This window comes from Leopardus geoffroyi, chromosome C1 (genome assembly GCF_018350155.1).
Source record: "Leopardus geoffroyi isolate Oge1 chromosome C1, O.geoffroyi_Oge1_pat1.0, whole genome shotgun sequence".
Classification (NCBI taxonomy): domain Eukaryota; kingdom Metazoa; phylum Chordata; class Mammalia; order Carnivora; family Felidae; genus Leopardus; species Leopardus geoffroyi.
Genome location: NC_059328.1, coordinates 104,357,739 through 104,376,085, shown reverse-complemented (window position 1 = coordinate 104,376,085; position 18,347 = coordinate 104,357,739). Strand labels below are relative to the sequence as shown.

Here is an 18,347-nt window from a genome sequence, read left to right as displayed (position 1 = left end):
GCTCCCCTTGATTCCTCCTTCCTGTATTAAGGGAACAAAACAGTCTGAGAAGTCTCTGTATAGAAGCTGACTTAGCCTAGAGTTAGTTGTGGTAGGGGAGAGGTTGGGACTCCCACCTCCAGGCCAGACCAGGTCCTCTGAACACCCTGCATCTCATATAGCTCAGGGAGCACTAGAGTTTTCTCTCTCATACACCCAGAGTGCTTCACAGGCCTCTGGATTAACTCTGTCACCTTCTGGAAATTGAGCTTTCTTAACTTTTCACTACACAACTTCAGGGGAAATCTTCCCACCGTTGAGAGACAGAAACCGAGGAACATACAATGGGCATACAATGCGACACTGCAGAGAACTCTCAGACTCCTTATTCAAAGGTAATGCATCTCATTTGATTTTTTTTCCCTGAGGTGGACCAGACCAAGTGGCACAAAAGCTAGTGGAGGTGAGCCCTCTGTTGAGGCCCAATTTAGCCTATTTGGGCTATTTCCGTCCTGTCTTGAGGTTTCCCTTGGCTTGACCCTGCTGTATTCTTTCCTGGGTCCATTCTGTAAGGAGAAAAGAAGGAACAGACTCTGAAGGCTGGGATTTTTCTGACGCCCAGTTGACTGGCCATCTCCAGGCAATGGGAGTGATGATGGGAGAAGAGACCAGACAGAGCATAGGTGCAGGATTGTGGGTCTCACATGCCTTGAGCGTTTGGATGCCAAGCAAGATCTATTCTCATTGTTGGGGCAATGGAGCTGCTACCTCTCCAAACCAATCAAATCATCGGTAAACAGGTTCTCGAAAATGTCCTGGCGGGGCTGGGTGCCTAGCTTGGATATTTTTAACTTTCTGGACAGATAGACAGAGGAAGGATTTCAGTTGCTGGGAAGGGAGGTGGGGGGTTCAGGGGTGTGAGAACTGTGCTTCCCTTATATGATTCTGTGGCTGAAGACCCTCTCCACTTCACCTGTCTAAATTCTGACTTCCTCCTTCACCTGTCCAGATTGACAGAAAATCTTTCCTTTGTCTCCTCTTCTCCCATTTCACTCTACTCCTGCTTTTTCACCCTTCTCTTACCTTCCAACTCTGAGGAAACTTGGCTTTCTGTTCACGACCCCAAGATGTTTTTAGCTCCATATCCCCGTAGATCAAGGAAAGGATGCTCAGGCCAGGGCCAATGGTTCCTTTGCTTTTCTTAGAGAAAGGAGTAGCCTGCCAGGGACACCCAGAGGCTTCTCTTCAGTCCTACCTCTTCAAGCTCTCCTGCGGGACAGCTGCAAACTCCCTGCAGCCTCATACACCTCACTGCCCTGAACTCTTGGGAACAGAATCTGAGATCCTGGAAGCCCAGATGAGCCTTGTATATCTTTGGAAATTAGAAGAAATATTGGTTGAAGCCAGGAGCAGCAAACCAGGGGGCCACTGGTGGAATCAGCCTGCAGCCATTTAGAAACCTATACAGTTTCATCCTAAAAATTTGAATTGGTGGTAAACAATTAATAACCAGATTTTACCAAAATCTGTTCTGGCTTCTCTTAAAAAGCATTATCAATGGATAAAGAAGATGTGGTATATATAGACAATGGAGTATTACTCGGCAATCAAAAAGAATGAAATCTTGGGGCACCTGGGTGGCTCAATTGGTTGGGCGTCCGACTTCAGCTCAGGTCATGATCTCACTGCTCGTGAGTTCGAGCGCCGTGTTGGGCTCTGTGCTGACAGCTTGGAACCTGGAGCCTGCTTTGGATTCTGCCTCCATCTCTCTGCCCCTCCCCTGCTCACGCGCTCTCTCTCAAATATAAAAAATAAAACATAAAAAAAAAATTTTTCCATTTGCAACAACGTGGATGGAACTGGAGGGTATGCTAAACGAAATTAGTCAGAGAAAGACAAATATCATATGACTTCACTCATATAAGGACTTTAAGAGACAAAACAGATGAACATAAGGGAAGGGAAGCAAAAATAATGTAAGAGCAGGGAGGGGGACAAAGCATAAGAGACTCTTAAATATGGAGAACAAACAGAGGGTTCCTGGAGGGGTTTTGGGAGGGGGGATGGGCTGAATGGGTAGGGGGCATTAAGGAATCTACTCCTGAAATCACTGTGGCACTATATGCTAAGTAACTTGGATGTAAATTAAAAAAATAAATTAAAAAAAAAAAGCAATTATATTTGGTAACAACCAGTCCACATTCCTTCATGGTATCAACCTGTTAGAACTGAAGGGACCAGGCAGGCTCTCGTTTGCAGTTAGCACCACGCTCTATCGTATTACACTCACCTGCTTCACTCCTTTGTCCCTGTCTGACTCCGGACTGGTGTTGGGGCTTAAAGTTGTTACCTCTACGTAGAGCTTCTCAAATGTTTCCTCTGAGGGACCACTAAAATTAGGGAGAATGAACCCTTTTCCCCAGGGCTTCTGGAACTCTCTAAAGGAGCCTATCGGAAGCCAAAAATGTTGTTGGCCAAAAAAAGTACCTATTTTATGTTGAAAAAGTGCAAATTTTGATTTATACTGCCCCATATATTTGTGTAGTTTTAGCATAGCAATAATTTTACCTTCCTCTACCAAATCTTAAAAGTAATATGGACCCTCTGGAAGACGTACCGTGTGTATTCTGCAATTCCAATATTCCTCGCTACATCACCCAGAAGTAACCCAAGTTGGTCATCACAACGCTAAAGACATGAGGCAAAGACAGACATGGAGAGAAGTCAACAGGAGGAAAAGAATATCAAAGACAATGAGTCTGAGTGATAAGCTCTTTCTGGCCCCAAGTCACACCTCCTGACCTGGCCCAGTCCAGCTCCTGGGAAGTTTGTAGACATCCCTGATATCTCTGGACAGGTGTTAGAGTGGTGGCTCAGGGTGAAGAGCAAGTCTCAAAACAGGAGCCAGGCCAAGTAAGGGAGAGGTGAGGGGCCAGGAGCAGCCAACTATGGTCAGACAGGAAAGACTGCAGGAAAGACTGTCTAGGGGTCAGGATTGACGCTTGGGGCCAGGAAGCGGAGGGCTAAGAAAAGGGCTGGTCAGCATTTGCCCTTTCTTCCACTGAGCCCATCTTTGTTTCACTTCCTCTTACCACTCACGCCTCAGAAAAATGAAGTAAAAGAGTTACCTTGACCTCTTTAGATGAAGGAATCTCCTTTCCAGAATAGCTGCATCTGCAGCCATAGCTGAGCAGAAGGAGGATGAGTACCAGGGCGTCTTTCAAACCCGTCCAAATGGGATTCCATCCGTTCTCTCCCCATGATGGGAAATACCCCAGATCTGTGTCCCTGACTTAGGTGAGTTTGTTCCCCCCATCATTTTTTTAAAAACTTTTTTAATTTTTTAAATGTTTATTTAAAAAAAATTGTTTAATGTTTATTTATTTTTGAGACAGAGAGAGACAGAGCATGAGCAGGGAAGGGGCAGAGAGAGAGGGAGACACAGAATATGAAGCAGGCTCCAGGCTCTGAGCTGTCAGCACAGAGCCCCACGCGGGGCTCGAACTCACGGACTGTGAGATCATGACCTGAGCCAAAGTCGGACACTTAACCGACTGAGCCACCCAGGCACCCCTAAACATTTATTTATTTTTGAGAAAGAGAGTGTGAACAGGGGAGGGGCAGAGAGAGAGAGAGAGAGAGAGAGAGAGGCACCCACAGAATCTGAAGCAGAATCTGAAGCAGGCTCCAGGCTCTGAGCTGTCAGCACAGAGCCTGAGGCAGGGCTCAAACTCACAAAGTGCGAGATCATGACCTGAGTTGAAGTCGGATGCTCAACCAACTGAGCCACCCAGGCGCCCCTGTCCCCCCATCCGTTTTAGCAAGGCAAAGACAGGTCTAACTAATCTCCCTCCTATTCTAGTACTGTCGATGCTGCCCTGAATGTAACAAAGAATGGCAAAGACAGAATTTGGATATTTTTCTATTGACCATTATACACCAGGGGAAATGGAGTCACAGGTTGGGGAAGATTCAGAGAGAGGTAGGGTCCCAGTTTAGGGAAGCCCAGCTTAGAGCTGGGGATCCAGGGAGGAGGAGGTGTTTGAGAATGGAGAATAGTACCAGACTCAGAGGTCTTGGAGGCATAGTATCTCCCCGTGTTGGTCAGGCCTGGGTCTGAGGAATCCTTGGACCTTCAAAAGGTCTTAAAAGCCTTGGGCCTTACTTGGCCTTTCAGGTCCTGCAGTTAAAACTGGAGCTTTGTCTTTCCACTGAGTCCCATTATGGTGACCAGGGAAACATCCCTTCTCGTTAGGATACAAAATACCAAATTAAGTTCTGTTGGGGGTAAAGCAAAGATCTTTCTGAGGTGATACTAGGAAACTAGAACTTCTTATTTTTTGGCTTTCTGGTCCCAAATGACCTTGAGGAAATAGGCTCTGTAGGAGAAAGTTCAATGGAGAGGGGGTCACCACTGGTCTGGCCAGATTAGCTAACTGAGCTATTCCTGTCTAGCTCATTCCTCCTCTCTTTCCTCCAGCCAGACATAATGATATGATGGGAGATGAAGACCTGCTCAACCAGCCCCTTCCTCTGTCAGAAACTTCTCGGTTGAACAGCTTCATTTGAGTCCTGGCTTGCAGATTGTGACCTTGAACTCTGCTGTAGGGGTTGTCACCTCCCTCGATAGTTGATAGAATTGCTGATGCTTCTACCGCTGGGGCTGGGGCAGTTTCTTGGAAAGGACTGGCTGGATGCCTGAGGTATCTTTAGCTTGCCCATGCTGAAAATAGGTGGGGGAATTCTGAGGATGGAATGAGTTCAGCAACAGCTGGACACGCCCTGACCTTTGTTCTCAAAACCATTTGGACTCGTGCAGGTGGGTCAACACCAGCTTGAAAGATTCCTGGCGGCTCTCTAATCCAAATTCTGTCTCATGCATGAGGAAACTGAGGTTTGCAGGCTTGTCATGACTTTCCCAAGGGCACAAGGCTGTGGAGTGGTGAAATTCCATAAACTGTAACTCCATAAACACATGACCATAACCAGTGCTTTGCTCAGTTGAGTCGGCAGCCTATCCCCTGGACTTAGTTCTCAGCCAGCCTACACCTGCAGGCCACCCTTCCCTCCTTTCAAAGTCCAAACGGCAATAAAAATGAATTGAGGGAAGTCATTGTCTTTTTCTCGCCAAACCATGGGTGCCCTCTCCCCCTGACATCTGATCTTCCAATTCCCTTGGGTCTCCACCCCCATCTTCTAAACTACCCATTGCATCCAGGTTTCCCATCCAGCCCTCCCTCAAAACACCTGAGTCCCTGTGAAGTTTGGAGACTCAACTCTTAAGCTTCCGGCCTAAGGTGGGAGGGGACCAGAAGCTAGGGATGGAACATAGGGTAGGGGAGGATAGGATTCTTGCCGGAGAACCCACTCTGCCTGGGGCCAGCACAGGCCTGGCTGTGTGGGGGGAGCCATGTGTTCAACATAAGCAGGCCCTGGCAGGCAGGTAGCACAGCGCTGAGCAAGCACTGTGTGGGCCCTCTCTAAATGTTTGCAATCGGAGCCTCAATCTCTAGCTTCTCAGGTGGTCCTGCAGAGAAAGAGCAGTCCTGACTGGTGACTAGACCTCAGGCTTCAGCCTCAGCCTGCCCGTATGGAAAGTAGGAGAGAGGTCAATGGAAACAGTCAAATTCTGCCTGGAACGGCTCTGGAATCCGGGGAAGCTGCTAGATCCCGTGTCTCTGGCTTTGTTCATTTGTTCAGCAAGGTCACCTGCCAGGAGTGGCAGGATGCCAGCTAGGAAAGAATCCAAGAATGGTCTGATCTTTCTGACTTTGTTTGTGAGGCAGTACAACTGAGCCCAAGTGGTTACTCCAACCTTTGTCCTCCTTTCTCCCAGGAAATGGGAAAAAATGTATTGTACATAGAGGTGGGGGCAGGAGTGCGCTCCAATCCTCCTCTACTGTCTTTTGTCTAGATTCTTTCAGGGTCCTAAGCTGGCATTAGGTGGGATTTGAGGGCATGGCTGTGCCCCCAACATAGACACAGATATAGCTGATCAGGTAGGACTGGTATATGTGGCGGGGCAGCTGCAGGGGCGGGAGAGTAAAGGAGATTTTTCAGTGTCTTTTATGTTTGTTTCTTGCTGATTTCTCCCCACCAACACTCACAGGCTAAAGTGTGACTATGGGAAACCCCAGTGACAGGTCCCCTGGCCCCTCCCCCACACATTCCACTCACCCAGCACCTTGGAGAGCTAGAAAAAGAAACACAACAATCACCACAAATTGCTCAATAACTGTGGAATGTTCTCTTTCAATTCCTGTTTCCTTTTCTGTTCTCTTGGCTGCCTCTACCTCAACACCTATTACGGCACCCCAGCCTGACTTTCAAGGTGCTTTCCCTCAATAGATTCACAGTTCCTGCTTAGTTTTTACAATGGGGGTAAGAAATGCCTTACATGAGATTGCCAGTCTCTATCACTTGATGCTGTATGGAATTCAGTCGGCCTGACTGGATATGGTTGGACAATTTCTTGAAGGCTTTCCCACATCCCCTCCTTATGACTTTCAAATGTTTAGTAGGGTCGCTATGACAGCATCCCAGCTATCTGTGCCTGCCTCCTTATTCAGTTCCTATTCTGGACACGCAGCTCGCCCGTGACTGTTGCATGGACCAACTGTCTAGAACCAATCAGCTCACTGAGGGCTTCCTAAGAAGCCAATCAGAGCCTAGGGAAGTGACCTCACCCCAGGGAGAGCCGAGTGGGTGAGGAAGCATCTCTCAGAGCTGAGCTGTGAGTGTCCCTAAGTCACTCCCCTCCACCCCACCCTCCTTACTTCCTGTAAAGCAATACCGCCTACCCCCTCCACCCCAAGAAGGGAGTGAGAAAGACTAACTACCTTCCACAAAGGAAGAACCAAAAGAGATACTGCAACTCAGCCACAAAGCAGCTTCAGGAAGTGGAGAATGGTGGCTCCGTCTGCACAGACACATCTTTCAAAGTGGGATCCCTCGGGTCTGGAAGAAGGTGTGCGCTGGGGAGGAATCAGCACCTCCTCCCCACTCCCTCCCCGCACCTGGCTTTCTCGACTCTCTCTCACAAAAATAGCTGTAATCTTTCCTCGTAAACAAGGACGAGATCAAGGTCAAGTGTGGGAAAGAGAGGGCCTGTGTCCCTGTTGAACACACATGACAAGAGACGATCATGTCCTGTGGCCTGAGGACCAGAGGCTCAGAAGCCGGCTGGTCTTACAGGGCGTGGGCCGTTCTTCTCTACTACTCACTCCGCACAGCCTCATAGATGAGTTCCTGAATGTTCCTTGGCAGGGCTAGATTGGGAGTATGTGTCCCGCCACGGGAGTGGGACGGAAGGGGTAGAGGACAGGAAGGCTGCAATGCCAGTGTGTCACACTGGACTCTGACAGGCAAGGGAAAAATGCCCCAACTAGGCCATTCCCTTCTTTTCGCCAGGCTTCTCCCATCAGGCCTCACCCTGGACAGACAGACAGACATAAAAAACAGCTAAAAACATTTTATTTAAAAATATAAAACTGGCCTTACTCCTCCTAACTGCATACACCCCCAATTATCTTCCACTACAAAAAAGTGCGGGGAGTGGCACGTGTACAGCTGTCTCAGCTCTAAAAGCCCAGTTCTTCTTTGACCCTTCCTTCTTTCTTTTTATTTAATTTTTTTTTTCAACGTTTATTTATTTTTGGGACAGAGAGAGACAGAGCATGAACGGGGGAGGGGCAGAGAGAGAGGGAGACACAGAATCGGAAACAGGCTCCAGGCTCCGAGCCATCAGCCCAGAGCCTGATGCGGGGCTCGAACTCCCGGACCGCGAGATCGTGACCTGGCTGAAGTCGGACGCTTAACCGACTGCGCCACCCAGGCGCCCCAACCCTTCCTTCTTTCGTACAATTAAGACATTGGTCCTTTGCCCTTTCCCCCCAAGCTATCAGAGGTGACACAAGGGTAGAAGGAGGGGAAGGGTGGAAAAGAGAACTATCTGTCATCATTCTCCATTCCTATCTCCAGGGCCAGTTTATCTGGACTCTAGGCAAATGATTTGCTTGTCCACAAAATCAAGTAATAGCGACAGTTACTTCTGTATCTTCAATCAAGAACGATGTGAAGGTCTGAGATATTGTTCAGGGTCCTTCTTCAGTATATAGCCTCATCCATATTGTCATCACTGTCACCCCCAAAGTCCTCTCCATTGTCAAAATATGACATGATGTAATCAGTTTCCTGAAACAGAACAAAAAGAAATCAAAGTAGGCACGTTTTCAGCATTCTCCTTCCTCCCAGTGTATCAGCAGCCGCCCCCCTCCTCCCACCCTTAAACCATTCCAGGCCTGGGAAGTCCCTTGGGGCTGCCACTTGCTCTTGAGAAGAGCCTGTGGGCACATGAAGTGGAGGGCGCTCTCCTCTGGGGGGACATCTCCTTTGGCTCTCCAACCCTCTGGAGGAGAACAACCCTGGTGGATGGAACTGAGACTCCCAGAGCTTATGAGAAAGAGAGGGGGACTGAGGGTGGAAGGAGAGCCCTCTCACCTCTTCATGTTCTTCTTCATCGTACTCCTCTTCTTCTTCCTCTTCCTTCTCTTCTTCTTCTTCTTTCTCTTCATCTTCCTCTGAAGTCACTTCCTCCTCCTTCTTCTCCAGGGTCTGATGTAAAGATGAACAGAAGGAGAAACTCGGACTCAGCTCAGAGAAGGGAAAGAATGAGGCACAGATGGGCCAAAGGACAGGAAATGGGGCTGGGACCCAGGTGGTCTCTATGCACATTTCCTCCTCACCTCCAGTTTCTGTATTGTTTCTTCCTTATCTTCTGTGTTCTTGGGGGGCCTCTTGGGGATTAGGATGGTGGTCCCTGGTCAGGGAATCAAAAGGTGAATCATCTGAGAGCAAACTTCCTTGTTAGCGGTCCACCCCACCCTCTTGCAGAGACCATGTCACTCTGCTGCCCTCATGTGGCCACATGGCACCCAGCTACCATACTGGGTGGAATGGGCAGGAACTGGGACGGCAGACAAGACCACCAACAGCCTTGGCCCTCCAGCTGATGAAGGAAATCTCTCTTCTGCCTCCTTTCCCCAGATATACTCACGTTCCTTTTGTAGCTTCCGCACTCGGATCTTTAACTCACGCGGTAAACGTCGCCAATCTGGGAACAGTGGGAACATAAAAGTCAGTAAGACCCTGCCTGGGGTCTCCTGTGAATAACCAGCTTTAAAGGAGAAGTAAGAGTCAGGATAATGGTGAGAAAGGAAGGGACTGGGTCAAAGTTACTTGGAACAAAACTGTGGCTTGGATGCCTCCAGGGAAACGGGGGCTATTTGATAGGTTTTCAGGCAGAGTCTGAGAGTGTTTGGGAGGACATCTAGGGCTCCAGTGTGTAAATACTGTATAGAGGGGAGGAGGGGACAGAGAAAGGTGGATGGGCTGATGGCTTGTGGCATCTCAAGGATTTTAAGAAAGGGCAGGCAACGAAAGGGCCCATCACCTACCAGGGTTCCAATCGATGGCATTGTCAATCGGCCCTGACATCTGATATTTGTCTGAGTAACGCTCCACATCTGAGGGGTCAGAGGCCAAGGGTCAAAGTTTTATCCTTTCAGAGCCCTAGAACAGGGTTGTTTCTGAGGACCCAGCCCTCTCAATACTCAGGCACTGTCTGTTCCCCAAGCTCAGAGCCCAGGGGATCAGCTTTAACAAGGACCTTCAACACTCATCCATGTTGTCCCTTTGCCACCCCAAATTACAATGTTTTGTTATCTCCCTTAACCCAAAGGCATGGCTATATTGAGAGGTAGTATGATACGGTGGAAGTACACTAGAGAGCAAGAGACTAGGGTTTCAGTCTTCCCTTTACTCCTTGTTAATGGGGCTACCAGGCAGGCCTTTCATGCCTCTGAGCTTCAGCTCCTAAGGCTTTAATCAGAAAGCACTGTTTGTCAATATACTCCAACACTGCACTTCCACACCTGTTGGTAAATATCCAGTATCCCAAGCCTCCCAGTGACTCCCCTTCTCCAGTCCCTCCTGGTCTCCCTGACCTCTTTGTAATCCTGTTAAGCTTAGGAGGGCTTCTCAGAGACCCATGTGTGAGACTCAGAACAAACCACGGATAATGCATTTCAAATGCAGGGGTAATTGTTATGATCTCCCCAGTTAGACAGCGAGCTTCCTGTGCTGCTTCTGGCCTCTCTGGCCCGCAGAGTGCTGTGTACAGGGCACTGCTCATGAAAGGCACTCAGAACATGATGCTAGTATTCCAACTGACCTCTCTTGGGGACAGCTGGCCGGATGAAGTAGGGGAGCTGCCTCATGGCCCCTCGTAGCTCCTGCTTCAGTGCCAGAACATATTCCCCTTCCTCTCCTGAGGGCAGAGGCACTGGACGGAACTCCAAGGGCTAAGGAAGCAGGGGCAGTGGTCAGTTCAGGGAAAAAACACTAGAGAACATATCTAGAAGGGTCTCTCTCCCCCTCCCCCCCCCGGTTCAATCCAATGCTCCCACTGAACAGAGGGCCAAGAAAAATGTGGGGAACAATACAGTATTTTGAAAGCTGGGGAGCTGAGAGTATGAGAAACTACCTTGCCTGGGAAACATCCCATGTGAGTTGGAAGCATAGAGACAGAAAGGGGCAAGATGAGTTTTATGATGGCCCACAAGGAATCCTGGATCATATATAGTCAGCCAGGGGCACACGGGAGTCTCAGGAAGGGAGGCAGATACTCACAGGGAAGAGTGGAGAAGGCTGCAGGGTGGGTGGGGGAAGAGCATCCCCCTTCCCAATGCCCACAGCCTCCATGTTGAAGGTCAGCTGGCCCCGGCCACGACCCCGGCCCCCACCCCGACTGGCCATGGTGGAGGGGGCCTGGGTATTCAGAGATCCAGTGAGAAAAACCTGATAAAGACAAAAACAAAGAGAAAAGTATGGTAGAATGATAGGAAGCCAGGGAGGTGCAAGACAGTCTTTTCCCCTAGGGCCCCCAAAAACCAGTGTAATTCAACAAATGTTGACAGGAAAGGCATTGTACCAGGCAGCGTATTTCTGGAAATACAGACATGGATGAGACATAGTCCCAACAGGACAGATAACTGCAAAGTAGTGTAACTCCAGCACAAAAGGGAAAGTGATTAGACCTCTGGATAAAACTTCCCTCCATCCCTAAGGTAATTTGATATTTGTCACCGTCTGCATATCGCCATCTAATCTTTGAATTCTTTCTCTCCCTGGCTTTCCACACCCAACCAGGCCCCAATTCAATCCAATGCAGTGAATTTCAGCAAAACATGTATTAAGCATCTACTATGGGGGATAAGGATAAGTGGTGGGAGGTGGTGGTGAGGAGAACCATTACAATCAATTTATTTTTTTGTAATACCACTTAGGAGCACTTAGAATCTTAGAGTTGGAAGGACCAGTAGAGGCATCTAGTCCAAAAGCCCTCCCAACCCAGTACTCCACTTTGTAAGTTGTTAATCATTTCACTTCCAGTGGCATTTTCTTTTCTTTCTTTTTTTTTTTTTTTAATGTTTATTTATTTTTGAGAGCAAGACACAGAGTGCAAGTGGGGGAGGGACAGAGAGAGAGGCAGACACAGAATCTGAAGCAGGCTCCAGGTTCTGAGCCTGATGCGGGGCTCAAACTCACAAACCGGGAGATCATGACACCCGAACCGAAGTCGGATGCTTAACTGACTGAGCCACCCAGGCACCCACAGTGGCATTTTCTTAAAGAGAGGGTGTCTGTTCTCCCCCAAGGCAGCCCACCCCACAGTGATAAACTCTGATGAATCGAAAGTTCCTTCTGTTACTAGAAGTAGCAGAACTCTGCCTGTTGTCATCAATCTTAAGGGACCAGTCAGAGGCAGGTAGGATGGGGGGTAAAGTTACCAAATGAAAATGAAACTTGTAAGAAATGATATCCCAGTGACAAAGAGCACACCTAGCACCCAGATCTTGGTTTCTAAGACCATTTTCCAACAAAAAAAGACCCAGGGCTTCTTGGAGAAATGGCTGATTCTAAGGGCTGGGGCAGGAAATACCCAAGGCGAGCCTGAAGCATCTTCTAGTGCCAGAAAGTAAAGAAGCACTCAAAACAACAACATACAGACATTGGCAGGCTATGTCAAAGGGGCATAAGAGTCTACTGGAAGAGATCCCAATGGCCAAAGAAGAATTTGAGCAATAAAGTAGTATTAAGTTATAACCCCAAAGTATAAAATAAATATCATGAGTCCACACTGATAGAAAGAAATGATTAAATAAGTTAATACATGGGGGAGAAAAGACAAACCTCTTGGGTAGAATTCCAAATAAATTATGTAGATTCCACCCTGAAGAGGGGGAGTAGAACTTCCCACTCCTTAAGGGTGGACTATATATAGGGAATTTTGTCCAATTCAGCTTTGGATAGATGGGGAGCGGTATAACTCTACAGTGGAGAAAGTGGACAAACACTACTTCAGTCAGGTGACCAAGTTCAACATCAACAATATTAAATTACACTGCTAGTATGTGCCCTTAATATGATGGGATAAGGGAGAAATCTAGGGGGACTGGGATAATGAGAGAAGGCTTGATGAATCACAAGATTTCAAGTTAGGAAGAGCCCTCAGAAATCATGTATTCATTCATTCAACAAATTTTTATTGAGCATTTACTATATGCCAGACACAATGCTGGACAATGGGGATCATAGTGAATCTTCTACTCTAGACATGTATCCTTCCTCGGATAAACCATATTTAGTAAATTGTTATCTAGTTTCTATTTAAACATCTTTAGTAAGAGGAATCCCTGGCTCACTTTGCAAGTCTTCAATTCATAATATTTGTTCTTCAATTAATATCCAAAAAACACTCTAAACAAGAAATATATAGTTCAACAAAATGCACTCAACAAAAGATTAGCTGGTGAAAAAAAGATTTAGAAATGTGTATAAAGAAATCTATTTTGGGGCGCCTGGGTGGCGCAGTCGGTTAAGCGTCCGACTTCAGCCAGGTCACGATCTCGCGGTCCGTGAGTTCGAGCCCCGCGTCAGGCTCTGGGCTGATGGCTCAGAGCCTGGAGCCTGTTTCCGATTCTGTGTCTCCCTCTCTCTCTGCCCCCCCCCCCCCTGTTCATGCTCTGTCTCTCTCTGTCCCAAAAATAAATAAAAGTTGAAAAAAAAATTTTTTTTAAGAAATCTATTTTGTCAAACACACACATACATACTTTCTTCATGTATGATGAAAAAAAAGTTGTTTTTGAAGGCTATACACTGAAAATTAATATTGGTTAATTTGAGGTGATGGGTGTTTGCTTTTTGAGGGGTTATGTGTATTTTAACGTTTGTTTTCTATACTGAAAGGTATTTCTTTTGTAATAAGAGAAAAATAATCATTAAAAAATTTAAAATATACCAACAGAGTAGTAGGTGAGATTAACAATATGTAGCAGGAAGGAGAGGGTGAAAAAATGTGTGTCTGAGGAATTTGGAAAGTTTTAGGTCCAACAAAAAATGTGAGGAAAAAATAAGAAGTTAGCTAATAGGTTAAATTGTGATCTGATTGAAAGGACTTATTAGGAGAGAAAGGATGTCTCATGGACACTAGAGAAGAAGTAAGAATTTGTAAGCATGTCTTTAGGCCCTTTCAGGGGAAATGACACTAACCAGCTGGTTTAGGTATAATTCCACTTGACAGACCCAGTTCTGGCAGTGGGGACAGGAGCTGTTTTGATTGCAAAGCAGTAAGGAGTCAAGAAAAAGCTGTGAGCTTTGAGGTTAGACACACTGAATTCCATTTCCACATATAACCAAGTGGCCTCCAAGGATGTGGGGTAAAAAAAAAGAGAGGAAAAAAAGAAAAAAACTTTATTTAATTGAGGCAATAAACTGGTGGTTGGTTGGGAAACTGAACCATCCATCTCAACCCCCTCAGGTCAGGAATCTACCATGAGTTTCTTCTCTTTAAGATTGTGATTGAATCTAAATTCTTGAGGATATTTAGGGTCTTCCATAATCTGGTCCCAAATTGCTTTTTCTTATCGTCAACCCTCCCTAGAGTTCACCTGTGCACTCTCCTTCCCCCAAACAACAACATCTCATATACATGACACTCATTCCCATTTATGCCTAACTGTATTGTGGTAGAAGTTACTAAGAAGCAGATTTCAACAAAATACAGAAAAACCATGACATCAAATTTAAGAAAGGCAGTACGTGTAGTGGTTAAGAACATGGATTTGAATTCCAGTTCTGCCATTTCCTAGCTATACAACCTACAGCAATTTATTTAATATCTCTAAACCTGTTTCCTCATCTGTAAAATGGGAATAATAATAACAATAATACCATCTTAATTCATTCAACAAATATCTACTGAGTGCTTGTTATATGCCAAGCACTGTTCCAAGTGCTAGGGACATAGCAGTGAGCAAAACAAACAAAAACTGCTATACCAATGGAGTTTAAATTGGTGGAGTTGTCAGTATACAAATATTTCAAGCCATGAGACTGGGTGGGATCCCTAAAGGAGTGGATGTGAACAGAGAAAAGAAGAGATCCAGAGATTGAGGCCTAGGGCACTCTAATATTTAGGGTTTCCCATATTTCTGATAAATAAAACAAGGAGTTAATACTCTTATTATATAAGAACTCATGGACATGCAAATGAAAAAAATCATACAAATAGAATAAATGTGCAAAGGACATGAATAGGCAATTGATAAAATAATGATCGACAAAACCATTCTTCACCTGCCAAATTTACAAACACTTAAAGAATAATCAGGTTGCCACAGTTTTTTTGAGATGGGACACTCTCATACCTCATTGGAAGGATTGTCTTTATACACAGTATTTCAGGGGAGCAACAGCCTTTTAAATGTTCATAGCCTTAATCCAGTAATCCTACTTTAAAAAATGTACCCTTAAAGATGTCATCATATATATAGTCAGACATGTAAACATGTCTGGTCATCAAAGAGCTATCCATGGTAGCAAAACTTCTGAAATAACCTAAATGGCTCAACAAAAAAAATGAATGGTTAAAAAAAAATCAAATATCCATTTTAGGCTATCATGTAGAAAGAAAAATGACTTCCAACAATACTTAAAGGCAAAAAAAAAATGTTCACTATGTACAGTGGAGGGAAACGGGATAAAAATTATATTTGTGGTATAGCCTGATTTATGTAACACACACATGTATACGTGCAGAAAAGAAATTGATAATAATAATAATAATATAATAATAATGGTTATCCCTAGATCATGGTCATGAAATAATAGACATTTTTATCTACACCTTTATGTGTTTCCAATTTTTTTAGAATAAATGTATATTACTTTTTAAATCAGAAACCAAAGGGAAGGTACCTGGGTGGCTCAGTCAGTTAAGGGACTGACTTTGGCTCAGGTCATGATCTCACAGTCTGTGAGTTTGAGCCCCATGTCAGGCTCTGTGCTGACAGGTCAGAGCCTGGAGCCTGCTTCAGATTCTGTGTCTCCTGCTCTCTCTGTCCCTCTCTGCTCGTACTCTGTCTTTCTCTCTGTCTCTCTCAAAAATAAATAAACATTAAAAAAAAGAAAGAAAGAAACCAAAGGGGATGGTTTTTCTTTATTTTTAAGAATGCTACCACCAGGACAGTGCTCCTTTTACAATGGAGGTGAGGAAGGCATTTCGTTGAGCTACATATTTGTTTAGAATATTTGTTGGATATTAACTGAAGAACAAATATCCAAAAATGGGATGACCTGCAAAGTGAGCTAGGGAGTCTTCTTACGAGTGATGTTTAAGTAGAAGATGGGTAACAATTTACTAAATATGGTTTATCAGAGGAAGGACGCATGTCTAAAGTAGAGGATTCACTATGATCCCCATTGTCTAGCATTGTGTCTGGCATATAGTAGATGCTCAATAAATATTTGTTGAATGAATGAATGAATGGATGGATGGATGAATACATGATTTCTGAGGGCTCTTCCAAACTTGAGACCTGGTGATTCATCAAGCCTCCCTTCACCATCCCAGTCCTCCTAGCTTTCTCCTTTCTCTGGACTGTGGGAGCAATTGCATTACAAACCACTAATTTAAGAGATCTTAATTAGATACTGTATTGTATTTTATTTCATCTTTTATTAATTGTTCCCTAATTACGCTAGGAGTTTAAAGTTGGCCTTCGCAATCAATTCCATTCAAGTAACCTTTATTGGGCACTTTGTATTGAGTACAAGAACCTGCCTACAAAACCTTATATTCTCAGAAGAACAGAGAAATATTAGAGACCACACACTAAGTGCTCTAATAGAGGTACGCATAAAACGTTACCTTCAGACTGGGGAACAATTAATTACGAAGGAAAAAAAAAAAAAAGGAAGAAGAGGTGGTCCAAGAAAGCTACAGGTAGGAGACAATATTTCAGCCGATTCTTAATAGATAACAGGAGTTTGTCAGACTCTTAGACAAGGGAATAATGATAAAATATTCGGGGGAAGCTGATGCCGTAACAAAAAGTCAGAGATACAGGAGTGAATCTTTCTCACTTTGTGCTTTAATCTGTCTCCCCTATGCACGAAAGAAAACTGCAGTTCTCTGTATAATCGGTACAGCAATGGGAGCCCTGAAGAGAAAGGGAAAGAAGAGTAGGAAACCAGAGGGGGCTGATCCAACAGGCTGCCGGAATGCGTTGTCTATCTATCTCGCAGCGTGGCCCTGGCGAACTAGTTCGGGAGGTGTGGGACAGAACCAGGTCAGCGCTACCGGGACGGAGCCTTACCTGCTGCCCCTCCCCCACGAGGAGTCCACGTCGCAGCCAACTTGAAATTTGCAGGTCTTCCTCTAGCTTCTGGCGCCCTAGCTCCGCCTCCCAGGGCTTCCCATTGGTCAATTCTCCCGGCCAATCTAGGAGAAGACCAGGAGGGAGATCCGCCCACTTGAAGCCGAGGAGAAGGAAGGAGGGGGAGAGTCAGCCAGAACCCAGGCTTGGGAATCCCGCCGTGGCGCGGAGAGAGGGTTGCAGAATCAACCAGGGCTTGATTATTTCCGACCTCATCTCAGATGGCGGAGCTCCTGGCTAGCGAGAGTTCACGCTTAGAACTCACCGAGGGACACTGTTGAGAAAGCTCCCACAGAGAAATGAAAGGGTTGTTCCTTAGGGATCGCTCTTTTTGTGACTGGGGCTTCACAGCTCGGCCTCCCCTCCATCACTCCTGCCTTCCCTCCAGTCCTACAGGGCTTCCCTCCAGCACCACCACTGAATACTTATTTTCTATTATTTTTTCCCCCTGTGGGTTGCTGCCATGTCTGTGAGAAGATGAGCGGAAAGTTTGGGGAAGGATTAGGAATTAGAGAACCAGAGTTGGGGAGGCAGGGAAGGAGCCCAGTGTTTCCTACATTTTCTATTGCCTTCCAGCTCCTCCTAGCCCTTGCTGAAGGGGGGCATGGTTGGTGGGAGGGAGGCGGAGAGGAGCCCTATTTTCATTCACACACACACACACACACACACACACACACACACGGAAGGAATTCAGAGTGGACATAAAATCTAGGAGTTAGTCAAGAAGACTATCCCAGATGTCAGAGAAAATGGGCCTGGGAGTGAAGCCTCTTGACTTGGGAGGCTGTAGATCCAGTGGAAAGTGCCCCGTCTTTGGAATAGGACAGAAACGAGGTTTTAAAGAACTTGCTTAACTTAGGTATCAGTTTCTTCACCTATAACAAGGAGATAAAAAGGAGATTCCTACCTTATAGCATTGTTGTGAAGATTGGAAATAATATATGTGAAGTACCTGGCACATAGTTGGCATCCCGTAAATGGTGGCTAATAAAAATGGGTAGCTTCCCAGCAATATTTCTCTTCCTCCTTCTCCAGGAACATTATTTTTAGTATCTTGTGTCTGGTGGCCGCCAGTATGAATGATCTCAGGTGAGTTTTCCAAATCCTTGGGATTTTTTTCCCCTCATCTTCCACTTCCCTGATGCCTTCCAGCTGGACACAAACTCATTCCTAAAATATGCAGATGGAAGCTATGGTAACCATGGAGACAGGGCAGGTGGCAAGGAGAGGCAGAGACAGACAGCAGAGAGAGACGGGTTACAATTGTGACAGATAGGCAGAGAGAAGACATCAGGAGCCATTGGACAGAGACCTTCAGGCAAGATGGAAAAATAATGACAGTCTAAGAAAGATTGATTGTAAAGAGATGCAGTGAGAAAGGATGTGTTACAAGGGTCGCTCTTCTCTCTTCCCCTTTTCTCTTTCCCTCTCCCCCTCCAAGAATGAGGGGAGGAAGGCATCTGGGAATGCCCCCTGGTGTACCTAAATATGACCCCGTATATTCATCCACTCTCCTCACACTTATCTGAGGTCTATACCAGGGAACTGAGGTTCAAGTTTATCTGTGCTGTGTGTTCCGTTTAGGAGGAG

At 45.9% G+C, this 18,347-nt stretch overlaps 1 protein-coding gene across 2 annotated transcripts; it reads right to left on the bottom strand.

Moving 5' to 3' along the window:
* Positions 1-7,821: 7,821 nt before the first annotated feature.
* On the bottom strand, positions 7,822-16,860 carry POLR3GL (RNA polymerase III subunit GL). Of its 2 annotated transcripts, XM_045478945.1 has the most exons (8): positions 16,698-16,860; positions 10,669-10,836; positions 10,211-10,340; positions 9,435-9,503; positions 9,035-9,091; positions 8,724-8,797; positions 8,479-8,592; positions 7,822-8,172 (listed from the first exon to the last, which is right to left on the bottom strand). In XM_045478945.1, the coding sequence occupies exons 2-8, from the start codon at positions 10,792-10,794 to the stop codon at positions 8,086-8,088; spliced, it is 657 nt and encodes a 218-aa protein (XP_045334901.1). In that variant the 5' UTR covers positions 10,795-10,836; positions 16,698-16,860; the 3' UTR covers positions 7,822-8,085. The 2 variants fall into 2 exon arrangements, with proteins under 2 accessions (XP_045334901.1, XP_045334903.1); XM_045478947.1 differs by lacking the exon at positions 9,435-9,503.
* Positions 16,861-18,347: the final 1,487 nt, after the last annotated feature.

What these genes read in the sequence shown, in the direction of transcription:
- POLR3GL (XM_045478945.1), bottom strand. Translation starts at nt 10,794, where the DNA reads ATGGCCAGTCGGGGTGGGGGCCGGGGTCGTGGCCGGGGCCAGCTGACC. An exon ending in AGCCTTCTCCACTCTTCCCT is followed by an intron (nt 10,341 to 10,668) that starts GTGAGTATCTGC and finishes CTGCTTCCTTAG; the next exon opens with CCCTTGGAGTTCCGTCCAGT. An exon ending in AAACAATACAGAAACTGGAG is followed by an intron (nt 8,593 to 8,723) that starts GTGAGGAGGAAA and finishes TCTTTACATCAG; the next exon opens with ACCCTGGAGAAGAAGGAGGA.